Raw genomic sequence first — 14,874 nt, forward strand, 5'->3', positions numbered from 1 at the left:
TCCTTTATAAAACTCTATAAAAAATAAAAATGAAAGGAATTCTATTTCCAAAGCAATGGTTTTCTTCAAAAGAAAAGGTAAAATTTTTTTTGATAGTTTGTTACTATAATTGGGTTTTGATCTTTTTCTTTTTATATAATATAATATGCACTTCACGATAAATCACTCAAAGCCCGAGATCGAAACATTATTACAATCATCCGATAATAAAGCATCTCAAACATATTCATTTCATAAGAAAGCAACTCGAACATATTCTGTCAAAAATATAGTTCAAGATACAAAGGAAAAGAATCGAAAATGGTTTCAGGAACGACAACGTAGTAAAAAAGATAATCAGCATTTCCATTCTGCTTCTTACTTTTTTAACAATAACAAACTAGTTAAACTCGTTGGTGTACTATTAAATCATTTTTATCCTAATAATAATGAGACCAAAAAATAAACAAATAAAATGAAAAGTTTTATTAAAAAAAAAAAAAAAAAAAAGATATCAAAAGGAAAATAGGTAGAAATCATGATATGTGTCTTCAAGACTAAAAAGTGGAGTGACTAAGATAAATGAATATATGTGTGTGTGAGTGTAATTGACTGATTCAAAATAAAAAAAAAAATGTACACTAATGATAAAGATAAACTAAAAACTAAGGGAGATGTATAAAGAGTAATAAAAGAAGGAAAAAGGATATCATGATCATCTAGGGTTGACCAAATTGGAATCCACCTTGAGGAACATTGACATCAGATTGGAATTGGAAACCACCAGCACGAGAAGGATCAGTATCCGCCATAAGTCCTGCTTCATCTTCATCATTACTGAAGAAGACATTGATGATATTGTATGCTTTTTTGTAGATTTGTTCGTTTTCACTAAATTGTAGTTGATGAATAGAATCCATCCCTCCGCAATCTTCAATATATAATGCATATCTATTGTCGTCACATTCACCCCGTCTCATTTCCAAAGCGCCCACCTTCAGAATATTTTCTAGTCCATCCAAAGCCACCAACGTAATACGATTGTCCAATGCTGTCAGTATATCACAAAGAGGTTTGATACATCCCTGGGACACCATGTATTGAATTTGTGCAGGATTATTGAGTCCACCTGATGTTGCATTGACAATAGCCCAACAAGCTTCCTTTTTCGTTTTTGGATCACCAGCAGCAAGATTGTGTATTAATAGTGGAATAAGATTAGCATCAATCACGGCTTGAATCTGAGCGCCGTTTCCAGCAGTAATATTCGATATAGTCCAACAGGCTTCCTTGCGTAAAGTTTCCTTGGATCCACTAAGTAATGATAATAAGGCAGGAAGAACACCACAATTGATGATCACTTGAGTTTGCATGTCGTCACCAGTCACAATATTCCCCACCGATCGAAGAGCAGGTGATTGTACAGCTGAAGAAGGATGCATCAATAATTCAACAAGACGTCTACATACACCAGATTCCACTACTTCTTGAATATGTGCGTTATTGCTGTTGGAGAGATATGATAACGCCCAGCATGAATCAATCAATATTTCTTCATCAGATGAATAAATCAATTTAGCAAGGACTGGTAAAGCAGGTGAAATCTAAAAATATAAATATATGGTAAATGATAAAAGAAGTTTTTAAAAGATCTAGTCGATCTACTTACGGCTTGCCATTGGAATTCTGTTGTATTTCCTCGACATAAATTAGAAAGAGTCCATGTTGCATTTCTTGTCATTGTGATTTTATGATGTTCACCCAAGATAGTCAATAGAGGCCCCAAAGCACCGAGTTCCAATACGTGGTCACGACATTTTGGACTATCACCAGCAATATTTCCAAGTGCCCATACAGCCTAAAAAAAAAAAAAAAAAAAAAAGATAGGATGATATCAATTATAGAGTATATCAACTGATAAAATCTTTTTTTTTTTGTTTGTTGGTTTCTTTTTTTTTTTTTTTATTGTTCTTACTTGTTCCTTGACATCTGTGACATCACTGCTTAAAAGCTTGATAAAAATGGGTAAAGCACCTGCAGCAATCACGGTTTCAGTTTGCTCAGAGGTACCAGAAGCAACATTTGTTAAAGCCCATGCAGCCTCAAACTAGTAAATGTATATATATATTGGTTAGCATTGTTTTTATATTTGTTTGTTTTTTCTTTTCCTATTTTAATTACCTGAAGTAAACCATGACGAGAACTTAGAAATTCGACAAACTTGGGAACCATGCCAGCATCGATCACTTGTTGAATAGGAGGGTTTTGTTCTTTTGATAGAAGCTTACGAAATTTGATAGTGGCATCATATTGTAGTTCAACGTTATTGCTATTAATCGCTGCAACCAAACTTTGGAGTTGTTGCTGTAGCTAAAGATAGACATTAAATTATGATCTAAGTTAGTTTTACAGAAAAAAATAAATCATTTATTTATTATTATTTATTTATACCTCGAATTCCTTTTCAGATTGATCTACACCTTCATCGTCACTTTCAGACATGCCTTGATCAAAGTTGAGATTTCGACGCTTTGTCAAGTTGGCTTCGCGTTTTTGTTTCCGGAGTTCTACTGTGTGTTGTTGTCGTCGATTCCTCACTTGTTCACTTTGGAATGTATCCTTGTTCTTGAAAGCAGTCTTTCGCTGACTAGCTGTTGATTTATTGTCCATTATCGATTGTAAGAGGGAAGAGCGAGAAAAAGAGAGACTAACGTAAGGAAGAAGAAAAAAAAAAAAGAAGTACTGTAAAAAAAAAAAAGGAAAGAAGAAAGAGGTATTCGTAGTTCGCTTCGTACAGTCACTGGTGGAGAATGAAAGTGGACCAAAAAAGATTACCCTGAATCTTTTTTTTTTTTTTTCGCATTTACGAGATTTTTTTTTTTTTTTGGCATAAGTGGCGGAGTCGTGTTCTTTTCTTCTTCTTCCTTTTTTATACTTCTCATTTTTTTTTTTTTTTATTTCATGCTAGAGTTCCAGAAACAAATCCTCACCAATCTTGTTGAAGAAGATAGTTTATTGATTATATCTCCTGGACTTGGACTATTCAAAATATTTTGTTCTTTTCTTCAACTTTACTGTAACAATGACAAGCATTTGATTTTTTTGATTAATACGACTCAAGAACAAGATATTGCCATACAAGAACGTTTAGTCTTGGAAGGTGTTCCACGATCTGTAGGACTACAAATTATTGAATATGATACTCCATCTGAAGTAAGGTAAGTAATAATTACTTTCATTTTGGTTTTAAATTGTGTTCACTTCTTCTTTTATTCTAGATCCTCTTTATATCGACAAAGTGGTGTATTCTCTGTAACGTCTCGTATCCTTGCAGTCGATCTCTTATTGAAACGTATTCCAACTAGCTTGATTAGTGGTATCGTCATATATAATGCTCATCGGTAAGGAAAATAGAAATAGGAGGAAAAAAAAAACCTTGTACTCAATTGTCTTTATATATATATATATATATATATATCAGTGTACGACCTGACTCGATGGAAGAATTGATACTACGTATATACAGAGAAGAAAATGAGGTAAACCTAACCAAGTAAATATGAATGACAACTTTTTTCTCTTACTATTATATTATAGCAAGGATTTATCAAAGCTTTTTCTGATCAACCTGGTGCGTTTACTTCTGGATTCGCTCCTCTTCAAAATATGTTGAAAATATTACAATTGCGAAATGTACAACTATGGCCAAGGTAATATATATATATATATCAATATAGAAATCATTAACTGAAAAATCTCTTTCTTCTTCTTTTGGTCCATAGATTCCAAGTGATGGTGACAAATGATTTGACTCAAGCAAATGAAGAAGTCATTGAATTACGACAACCTATGACAGAATATATGGAAAAGATACAACAAGGTCTCATCGAATCTATGGAAGCTACATTGTCAGAAGTTCGAAAATCAAATAGTCGAGTAATAAATATATCTTGATTTAAACGAAAAGATTCAAATATATATAGTAACGCACTCATTTTTCGATAATACTCTGTAGGTGGATGTACCAGATTATACCTTTGAAAACTCTTTATTCAAATCATTCGATTCTATTGTACGACAACAACTAGATCCTGTATGGCATCAAGTAGGACAAAGCGTAAAGCAACTAGTTGGTGATTTAAAGGTACTTCGTCAATTATTGTCGTAAGTAGAGAAAAAGAAAAAGAAAAAGTGAGGGAATTTCAAGAATTACTCAAATGTTTACATTCTTTATATAGTTATCTAACAAACTATGATTGTGTATCTTTCAACAGCTTTATTGAAACTGTTATTACAAGTAATACCCCATCGCCAAATACAAGATATACAAGACAATCCCAATGGCTTTTTTTAGACGCTGCAGATCAACTTATCACGGTAAAATCGTTTTTAATATATTGAAAAAAAAAAGCAATTGATCAAAATCTAGTATATACTGATAGAAATAGTCTATATTAGGCAGCAAGAAAACGTGTATATGTACAACCAACAGATAACGAATACGATTCAACTCCTGAAGAAGAATATAATACAGATTTGATTGGAAGTATACCGAAGGATATTCGTCTTGTATTGGAAGAACAACCAAAATGGACATTATTACAAGATATTCTGGATGAAATTGAAAAGGATGTGACAACGAATACAGATCATGGTAAATACAATGAAAGAAGAAGAAATACATGATGATTACTTTACAACTTTATATTCTTGAATTTTTTTAGGTGCACCGGTACTTGTTATGGTGGATGATCAACGCAATTGCGCACAGCTACAACAATATATCTCACAAAAACGTACTATGCTGCAAAAGATAGCAGGACGGTATTTCAAATGGCGAAAAGGTATGCAACAGATTCAGCAAGCGACTATTGGTGCGACAAACCAAAGCTCGATTAATACGAATACACCTCAGGTATCACAACGGTATCCTCCTAATAAAAGACGACGAGTTCGCGGTGGATCTGCTACAGCAACAACCTCAACACTGAACGCAAGACCTCCTCCTCTGGCACAAACTTTTCGTGATGAAGTGAAAAATACAACAAGAACGTAATATTTTAATTTATATGCATGCTTATTGAATTCTTATTCCATTTCTATCTATTTTTTTTATTTAGGTTAACTGATTCAAACTATGATGATAAATACGATGATGGTGACTATAATGATGATACCGAAATGGATAATATTATTGCTAATATGGAACTGGGTGAACATGATATTTTACCGACCTTTGATGAAATCCCTCCAAGCACATTGGTGACCATCCAATGTTATGAAAATGATACAGATGAACAAATTTTAGAAGATTATAAGCCTAGATATATCATTATGTATGATCCTGATCCTGCGTTTGTGCGACGCGTAGAGGTAATAAGAGAAAGAATGAATTATAGGATGACATTACTAACAATCTCTTTTTTTTTTTTATTGCTCTTATACATATAGATGTATCGAGCACTGAATCCATCTTTACAAGTTCGTGTATATTTTATGATATATGACAATTCAGTGGAAGAACAAAAGTATCTTAGTTTGATTCGAAAAGAAAAAGAAGCTTTTGAAAAATTGATTCGGGAGAAATCAGTAAGTGAACAAAAAAAGTATAAGTGTAGTGGATACAAAAACTTTAATTTATTATTATTATTATTACAATCGTTATGATTCCTAATAGGTTATGGCTATTCCACTGAAACAAAAACCAAGTGAACAAGAAGATGTCTTTATTCGAACTGTCAGTTCAAGATATGGTGGTGGCAATCTCAAATTATCGAGTGTACAAACGGTACATGAACAATTGTGAAATGATTATTTTTCAGTGGATTAACTTTTTTTTTGTATGTTGTTGTTATATAGATTGTGGTTGATATGCGGGAATTCCGAAGTTCACTTCCACCTATTTTACATGCTCAAGGTGTCAAAATTGAGCCGTGTACTTTGGTCGTTGGTGATTTTATTTTGGCTCCTGATATTTGTGTAGAACGAAAATCTATTAGTGATTTAATTCAATCGTTAAACTCTGGAAGATTGTAAGTTAGATGTACTTCTGTTAAAAAAAAAAAATAAAATAAAATACTCAATGATTACCTTCGTTTATTCTTACTAGATACGCTCAATGTGAAAATATGAAGGCGCATTATAAGATTCCTATTCTTTTGATTGAATTTGACCAGAACAAATCATTTTCGCTTCAGGTAATAAAGAAAAAAAAAGGGGGGAGAAGGATATAAAATGATTCACATCTTTTTTATGATTAGAATGTATTGGAAATGAAGGAAAATATTGTTGTTACAGATTTATCATCCAAACTTACTTTATTGACATTGGCTTTTCCTGAATTACGTATTATTTGGTCTTCCAGTCCTCAAGAAACAACCAAAATCTTCAAACAACTCAAAGTAATAAATAAGAAATTAACCATTTAATATGATTATTACTTATTTCTGTTTTTGTTAGGAAACACATGATGAGCCAAATGCGGAAGAAGCAGCTTTGAAAGGTGTTGACAACCCAGATCAAGTAAACACAACCATCAATGTTACCCCTGAAGTAAGTTATACATTATTATCTCCCTTGAACGATTAACTCATGATATAAATAATACAATAGGATATTCTCCGAAGCATGCCAGGCGTGACATCCAAGAACTACAGATTGATTATGAATAAAGTACACAATTTAGAAGCATTGACTAATATGACCCAGAAAAGCATTCAAGATATCATAGGTATTGGACCGGGTAAAACTTTATATCAATATCTTCATCGGATGATCAAAAAGTGAATAGCTTCTTATCTTCTCCCTTGTTACTGCTCCTTTTTTTTGTTTTTCTTTGATCCTCCTTTTTATACATATCATATTTTATTTTGTAAACATACCACTCCTTTTTTTTTAGAAATAAAGTTTTTTATATTTTTATCTGTTCTTCCTTTTTATTTTCTTCTTCTTTTTCTTTTTCTTCTTTATCTACCTCATCATGGTACGGCAGTCGGTCTCTGAAGCGAAATTACGAAAATTACTAGATTTGAATGAAAGGTTAAAAGAACAGTTAGATATCCAACGTATTCCTGTATCCGAAGCTAGTCGATCGTAAGTAAACCACTTTTAGTGAAAGTCATTATTCATTTTTTTTTCTCTCTCTTAGTTTAATAGATTATTGTCAAGAGAATACTGATATGATGATTCCTTCTTTATGGGGTGCCAAACATCCTGATCCATTTGCTGAACAAGTAGCAGGCTGTGGTACTTGTTTAATCATGTAGTTTTCCATTTCTCCTTTTTCTTTTTTTTTTTTTTTTCCTTCTGTTGGGCAAAATAAAATTATATTGTGTCGCATCCAATGATGTTACACCACCGATAAACTTGATGCAAGTCGGTGTAACTAATGTCATATTCACATCAAAATGAATGTTGATGTGTCTGTTTCAATGATATCCTCCCTTCTTTTTGACATGTCTATTTTAGGTTGTAAAAGATTCTATGTATTCAGGTCATAGATCAGGAATAAAAATAAATAAAAAAAAAAAAAGAGGAATCATTATCGGCGATTTAGTTCCTTTATAGAAGAAACGGGAGCAATTAACGAATGTCTATTAGGTCATCATCCATTTTACAGTAATAGAGTAGAAGTTGTTATCATACTTAATCAATGATCTTATACAAAAATGAAAACACTCCTTTATTTGCTACTATATAAAAATCAATTTCCTAGTCTTACTGATCATACTCTATATGTGTGTGTGTGTTTTTTTTTATCCGAGGAACGGGACGTTTTAAAGTATCCAAAATCTTTCCTTGGTAATATAATATATATATATATACATATATATTATACAGATAAAGTTATCTCTTCCTCTCATTCTTTAATGTAAAATCATTAACAATCATTGAAAAAATGTTAACTCTCTTAGTCAATTGTATGATATCAATACCATTCCTGACTTTATTTTTTATATCCTTTTCATGTGCTTCATCCACACCAAAGAAGTTGGCATGGATAGATGAATGGGTCATGAAACATGCCAAATTTCAAACACCGCCTTCACCAGAAGTGGTATTGCCAGGTCGCTATATGATAGAATTAGCTTCCACTTCGTTTTCTTTTTCTTCTTCTTCCAGTTTTTCTCCATTCTCTTATTTTCAAAAAGTTCATCAACAAGTCTTTAACGAAGCACGGGAAAAAGTATTTAATCGATCAGTCATTGAAGATGAATTTGACAATACTTTGGAAAGGGATGATTGGGCTTCAGCAGCATCCAATATGAACCTCTCTGTAGAACACACGTACGCTGTACCTTCTATCTTTTATGGGGCTTCCATTCAATTCGAATTCAATAACAATTACAATGGCAATAACGACTCCACAACTTCTTTCTCTACTCACCATGATTTGAATAACTCTAATGAAGATTATCATTCACCTATGCGTTCTCCTCGACCTCCCTCTTCTTCAACTTTTTCTTCTTCTTCAATACATATCGCCACATATGAAAAGATACTTACCAAGTTCTTTGCTCATCAATCTATTCACAAGATCTATCCAGTGACTATTATTCAGCGTCCTCGTCCTAATTCTAGAGATAGGGATGAATTCCGTCGCAAGTCCTTTGTCAATATTACTCAACAACTACCACCGGATTTAGGTTCTTTAGGATTTCCTTTCAATTTGGCCGCTCATCAGATCAATCAAGCTCATGCTGCTGGATTCGAAGGTCAAGGCATTGTGGTTGGTATTGTGGATTCAGGTGTAGATTATTATCATCCGGCTCTAGGGGGAGGTTTTGGACCCAATTTTACTGTGGCCTTGGGTTATGATCTAGTTGGCAATTATTTCAATGTGGCTGATCCATCTTCTCGACATGAACAACCTACTCCTTTGGATGATTGTGCTGCTGCTCAATTAGATGATTCTGGTAAGCCAAAAAAAAAAAAATGAAGATGAAGTTCTTTTTTTTTTCCGATGGATGATTCATCATTTTGTATCTTCTTTTAGGACATGGCACTCATGTTACAGGGATTATAGCCAGTAACGACAAACGATACGTAAGTAATTCATCGAAATATGACAAAAATGAAAATTTACCTTATAGTTAATTCTTTTTTTTTTCCACTCTTAGAATTTTACTGGTGTTGCACCGAAATCAAAAATTGGAATGTGGCGAGTCTTTAGTTGCAATGGCTCAACGAGTAGTGATTTGGTTATCAAAGGTTTATTAGATGCTTATGATGCTGGTAAGATTTACTCATACTATTAGAAGAAGAAGAAAAAAAGAAAAACTTTTGCATACTAATTATAATTTTATTCATTTTGCACTTGAAGGATGCGATATTATAAATCTTAGTCTTGGTGGACCGAACAACTGGGAAGAAGATGTTACTGCGGTTGTGGCTAATAGGGTAGCGGCTAGTGGAGTGCCTGTGGTGGTAGCAGCTGGAAATGCTGGTGATGAAGGTGCCTTCTATATTAGTTCACCTAGTACTGGTAGAAAAGTGTTAGCGGTGGGATCTATCAACAACAATGTTACTCTCCAAATGACGATGGCTGTGGATTTAGAAGATTATCAGGAAACTTTTGGTAAATGGAAAGAGAAAAAAAAAAAAAAAAAAAAAAGAGGAATATTGTTTTCTAATAGCATGATCCTTTCTTTAATGTAGCCTACGAATTATCATCAACTACAACTTCGTTTCCCGATGGTACCTTGATATCATACAGTAATAGTAATCTTACCGACCATGAAGCATGTGAAGGATCTACATCAACCCATGATATCGTCGATCGGATTGTATTGATTCGTCGAGGCAACTGCACGTACGATGAAAAGGTCAAGGTGGCAACTAAAGCTGGTGCTCTAGCTGTATTAATTTATGATCCATTACATCCCATGGCTTACGCTCCGATTACTACAGAATCCGAATTATCAATTCCAATGGCAGCCGTCTCCATTTCAACAGCAGAAACTTTTCTAAAATTACTTGACAACAGCACTTTAACAAAAGGTCAAGGCATTCCTATCACTTTTAGTCGTCTTTTATCTCCTCAACCTGTAGTATCTGGTGGTCTGGTTTCTGATTTCTCTAGTGTAGGTCCTACTAATGAATTGGCAATGAAACCACAAATATCTGGTATTGGTGGATACGTATTTTCTACATTACCTCTGGCTCTAGGTGGATATGGTATCTTATCTGGAACTTCCATGGCAAGTCCATTTGTAGCTGGCTGTATTGCTCTCTTTCTCCAGGCTGAACGAGAAAAGACACATCCTCGTCAACAAAACAATGGTGGTCCTTCTTATATCATTGTGGATGTCGTGGACGTGATGAACTCGGTGATGAATCATGCTCTACCTGTTCCTGTGGATCATCATACTGGTGGAAACGACAACAAGTCCTTTTTGGATCATCCTACCAAGCAAGGTGCTGGCTTGATTCAAGGTAAAAAAAAAAAAAAAAAAAAAAAAAAAAAAAAAAAAAAAGGATTTCCATATTCGGTATTGACTAGCTCTTTTACTCTCAAACCTAGTGTACGACACGATTGATCAGACCATTCGTGTATCGCCTGGACAAATCAATTTCAATGACACTATACATCAACAACCACAACAACTTACTATCAGTAATCCTGGATCTCAAAGCATAAAAGTGGAAGTAATTGGACAAGATCCAAGTGTATCTCTTGTTCCTTACGACACCAATAAACAAGGATTTGCACCATTGGAGCCAGTGGGTATTGGTCATGTCAAATCGAAATTATCACTGATTTCAGATCAAGGACAACATCAACAACCGCAACAAAATCAAAAGGTTCCAGGTATTGATGCTTCAGTCACTCAGTGGGAATTAGCACCAGGACAAGTTATCTCACTCCAAGTGCAAGTGGTCGATTTTGATTATGGTAATGATGAATCTATGAAGAATGATTCAACACTCTATAACAGCACAAATCATCCTTTTCCTATTTTTGGTGGTTATCTCAACATACAAGCAACACCGATCTCTTCTGACAACAGCAAACAAACATTGGTGCGGGTACCTTATATGGGTGTGATTGGTAATGTGCAGGATTTGCCTATTTTTGCACCAGGTTATCCTTATTTAGAAGTAGAATCAACAGAATCCTCGTCAGCAGAAACATCGATGGTGGTACGTTTTTTGACTGGTACAGCAGTATTTCTGACGGAAGTATGGAATTATGATAAGGATCAAGGCAAGAAGACGACTTTTGTGGGATATGCCAATGTCCATACTTATCTACCAAGAGATACGATGGTCAGCCATCCCGAAACGAGATTTCCTTGGAATGGAACAGTTTTAGTGGAACCACCAAGTTTACCTTCGTTTTTACTTCCAACGTATGATATAAAGGGTGATGATGACAATAACAAGAATAGAAATACAATGGTGGATGACGTGATTTCGACAAATATAACGAGGACGACTGATAGTGAACCTTCTGGAACAGCAACTGAACGTCATGTGCCACCAGGCGTTTATATTTTATATTGGAAGGCATTGAAATTACTGGCAGATCCTTCAATACAAACAAGTTGGCAATCAGTTACGTCGAAACCTTTTGAAATTACGAAATAAAGTGTAGTAAGCTCCGTCCTTTGGTATCACCTTGTTTTTTTTTTTTTTTTTTTTGTAGTTTTTATTATTATCATTATTATTATTATTATTATTATTCTATCTATCTTTTTGTTTTCTTTTTTTTTTACATATGATATGAATAAACCTGTCTATATATATATATCATCCATCAATTTTTCTCTAATTCAAGACGACTATTTTATACATTACTGCTACAATTTTATTTTATTTTTTTTTGATTTGTCATGCCTGCAAGAAGACATCAGTGATCAAAATCCCATCCAATCAAAATGATATATTTTTGTTAAGGCGAGGCTGGGTTTGTATCCATATAGATATAAAAATTGTCCGGAATATCGGTTTCCCGTGTTTTTCTTTTTTTCTCTTTTCTTTGTCAAACTAAATTATTTCTAAATATGTCTACCATTCCTTCTGCTACTTTGTAAGTTTTATTTTGATATGATCCTTTTTTTCCTTTCTTTCTTTATTGATGCTTATTTTATTTACATATATATAGAAATACCGGTGCCAGTATTCCTCTTGTCGGTTTGGGCACTTGGCAATCCAAGCCTGAACAAGTATACAACGCTGTTTTAGACGCCATCAAGGCTGGGTAAAGCTAAAAGAAAAAAAAAACCGTATCAATACTTCAAAAAAAAAGGGGAGTTGCTTAGTATACTAATTATTATTTGACATATTTTAGTTATCGTCATATTGATACTGCTTTTATTTGTAAGTGATTATGAACCATATATTATATAAATTAATCATCCTTAAAAAAAATTATAATGGAATAGATGGTAATGAAAAGGAAGTTGGACAAGCTATCAAGGATAGTGGTATTCCTCGTGAAGAATTATTTATTACCACCAAATTATGGAACAATAGTCATCGTGCTGAAGATGTGCTCCCTGCTCTTGAAAAGTCCTTGGAATTATTACAATTGGATTATCTTGATTTATATTTGATTCACTGGTAAATTAATTAAAAAAAAAAAGAAAAAAAAAAAAAAAAACTGAATCAATGCATATATATGTATGTATATTGACTTTTTTTTGTATATAGGCCTGTTGCTTTCCAATCTGGTGGTGAAAATGTTCCCAAAGATGCTGATGGTAAAATCATTGTGACTGATACTGATTTTACTGAAACTTATGCTGTAAGTTGATCAATGCTGAATCGAAAGAAAGTGATTATTAAACAAATGGTTTTATTAGGCTCTTGAAAAATTGGATAAATCCAAGGTCCGTGCTATTGGTGTTTCCAACTTCAACATTGCTAAATTGGAAAAGTTACTCAAGGTTGCCAAGGTCGTTCCTGCTGTCAATCAAGTTGAACTTCATCCTTATTTGCCTCAAGAAGATCTTGTTCAATTCTGTCGCAAACACAACATTCATGGTAAAAAAAAAAAAAAAAAAAAAAAAAAAAAAAAAAAAAAAAAAAGATTAAAACAAAAAGATGAAGATTAATAAATATATATTTGTAGTCACTGCTTATTCCCCTCTTGGAAGTACCGATTCTCCTTTATTGAAGGATGAGAAAGTGGTAAGCAAAAAAAAAAAAAAAAAAAAAAAATAAGATACATATATATATATATATATATATATATATATAGTAAGTCTCACGTTTTTATTTTTTTATTTTTTTTTTATTATTTCTAGTTGGCCATTGCTCAAAAGTATAATAAATCAGCAGCTCAAATTCTTCTTTCTTGGGGTGTTCAACGTGGTGTGTCTGTGATTCCCAAATCTGTCACTACTTCTCGTATCATTGATAACTTGCAAATTGTATCTTTGGATCAAGCTGACTTTGACACTTTGAATCGTATCCTTGGTGGTGAAAGCAAGCGTATTGTTGATCCTTTCAACTTTTGGGGTGTAGATGTGTTTGATCTTCATCAAAAGTTATAAATGATATAGTTTAGATTATTGGTTGTTGTTGGTTTTTTTACGCTGACTATATTATGAAATAAAAAAAAATTGGTTTATTCCCTCCTTTTTACTGATTATTATTATTATTGATATTGTTGTCAAAGAAAAACGTCATATACTCTGGTTAGAATGATTATTTCTTATTTGTGCAAAGAATGACAGATGATGTAAAGATGATATAGCCAGGATTCTAATTTTTTTTCTTCAAAAGGAAGGGAAAAGGAAATTTTTTTTTCGTTTTTTTTTTTTTTTCTTTTTTGGATTCATCATTTAAAAAAAGAAGATCGATGCATGGGACAAAATCATCATGTCGTCAAGATTTGAAAGTATTACCTATGCTCTATTTCTTGACCAGTCTCCAAATGGTAACATTAAAAAAAGAAAAAGTTAAATGGATAGCAACGATGATGACTTTATATATATATATATTAGGTACGTGTATGCTGGGAAATTTGGAATTTATTTTCAGTCAATGATTGGCCAAGTAAAGTATCCTCCCATTTATTAGAAAGATGTGTTAACATGTTTCCCTTCTTTTTTTTTTTTTTTTTAATGATTAGGTGCATTACAACTTGTTGCTGGGATTACCACCTATGCATCTTGTTTCATCAGTTGTTTATTGCTCTTATTCTCCATGTTGTCAACTTTATCTGTCGTCTTTGTAAAAAAAAAAAAAAAAAAAAAATCAATGAAGTTTCTCTGTATCTGATCTCCAAGCATTGCCTTTTTTAGGCATACACCGGTGTAACGCATTGTATGTGGTGGTTAATGTATGCAACCACTTTACTGGATGCCATCAACAACATCACGTATCTTTCCATGTTAGGTTTTGGTATGCATCCTTTTGTCATGGATTGTGTAGGTGACTGTATCGATACTCTTTGTCCCGCTTGGTCCAAATGTACTCAAGTATGGAAAATCTCAATGATTTGGATTGCTACCACTACTGTTTGTTGTTTCATCATCAATGTAAGTAGAAAGTCCTTTTTTTTTTTCTCCTTAAACTCTTACTTTTTTTTTTTGGTGAATAGGGTATCTTTGTCTATTGTTTACACTCGGTTCGTCAACAACAAAAAAGGCAACGGATATTACTGATAAATGAACGGTCTACTTCCAAATCTCTACCTTACTCACCTTCTTATTTTGATTACAATCGCCCACCACGTACTATGCCTCCTCCTGAACCGACTTATCAACAACCTTATACACCACTTTTTTCATCAATGGAAGATTTATATCGGTCCAATCAGATTAGATGTTAAATTATCATGATAACACACACACATACTCATTCATTCATATACTTGCACATATATATAATAATAGATATTGGGATTTAAAAAAAAAAAAAACAATAAAAAAATGTATATATATC

At 33.2% G+C, this 14,874-nt stretch overlaps 4 protein-coding genes across 4 annotated transcripts; 3 read left to right on the top strand and 1 right to left on the bottom strand.

Moving 5' to 3' along the window:
• Positions 1-499: 499 nt before the first annotated feature.
• BX664DRAFT_328433 (armadillo-type protein) lies at positions 500-2,714 on the bottom strand. The gene is made up of 5 exons (XM_051544599.1): positions 2,431-2,714; positions 2,161-2,349; positions 1,955-2,086; positions 1,649-1,837; positions 500-1,583 (listed from the first exon to the last, which is right to left on the bottom strand). Exons 1-5 carry the CDS (start codon positions 2,647-2,649, stop codon positions 699-701), a joined length of 1,614 nt encoding a protein of 537 aa, XP_051401348.1. The 5' UTR covers positions 2,650-2,714; the 3' UTR covers positions 500-698.
• Positions 2,715-2,940: 226 nt separating this feature from the next.
• BX664DRAFT_261045 (uncharacterized protein) lies at positions 2,941-7,244 on the top strand (the record flags this gene model as incomplete). The annotated part of the gene is made up of 19 exons (XM_051540658.1): positions 2,941-3,197; positions 3,354-3,380; positions 3,461-3,518; positions 3,577-3,689; positions 3,762-3,915; positions 3,995-4,143; positions 4,218-4,356; positions 4,438-4,633; positions 4,704-5,031; positions 5,100-5,352; positions 5,431-5,568; positions 5,657-5,767; positions 5,839-5,912; positions 6,089-6,176; positions 6,240-6,380; positions 6,439-6,531; positions 6,592-6,761; positions 7,018-7,071; positions 7,127-7,244. 19 exons carry the CDS (start codon positions 2,941-2,943, stop codon positions 7,242-7,244), a joined length of 2,661 nt encoding a protein of 886 aa, XP_051401349.1.
• A 749-nt stretch (positions 7,245-7,993) lies between these two features.
• BX664DRAFT_357390 (peptidase S8/S53 domain-containing protein) lies at positions 7,994-11,568 on the top strand (the record flags this gene model as incomplete). The annotated part of the gene is made up of 6 exons (XM_051547952.1): positions 7,994-8,894; positions 8,975-9,024; positions 9,099-9,213; positions 9,302-9,556; positions 9,637-10,413; positions 10,481-11,568. The coding sequence occupies 6 exons, from the start codon at positions 7,994-7,996 to the stop codon at positions 11,566-11,568; spliced, it is 3,186 nt and encodes a 1,061-aa protein (XP_051401350.1).
• A 402-nt stretch (positions 11,569-11,970) lies between these two features.
• Positions 11,971-13,559, top strand: BX664DRAFT_328442 (NADP-dependent oxidoreductase domain-containing protein). The gene is made up of 8 exons (XM_051544600.1): positions 11,971-12,010; positions 12,086-12,181; positions 12,272-12,300; positions 12,366-12,543; positions 12,634-12,727; positions 12,786-12,966; positions 13,055-13,113; positions 13,230-13,559. Exons 1-8 carry the CDS (start codon positions 11,985-11,987, stop codon positions 13,476-13,478), a joined length of 912 nt encoding a protein of 303 aa, XP_051401351.1. The 5' UTR covers positions 11,971-11,984; the 3' UTR covers positions 13,479-13,559.
• The last annotated feature ends 1,315 nt before the right edge of the window (positions 13,560-14,874 follow it).

This window comes from Halteromyces radiatus (genome assembly GCF_025201355.1).
Source record: "Halteromyces radiatus strain CBS 162.75 chromosome Unknown BX664scaffold_3, whole genome shotgun sequence".
Taxonomy (NCBI): domain Eukaryota; kingdom Fungi; phylum Mucoromycota; class Mucoromycetes; order Mucorales; family Cunninghamellaceae; genus Halteromyces; species Halteromyces radiatus.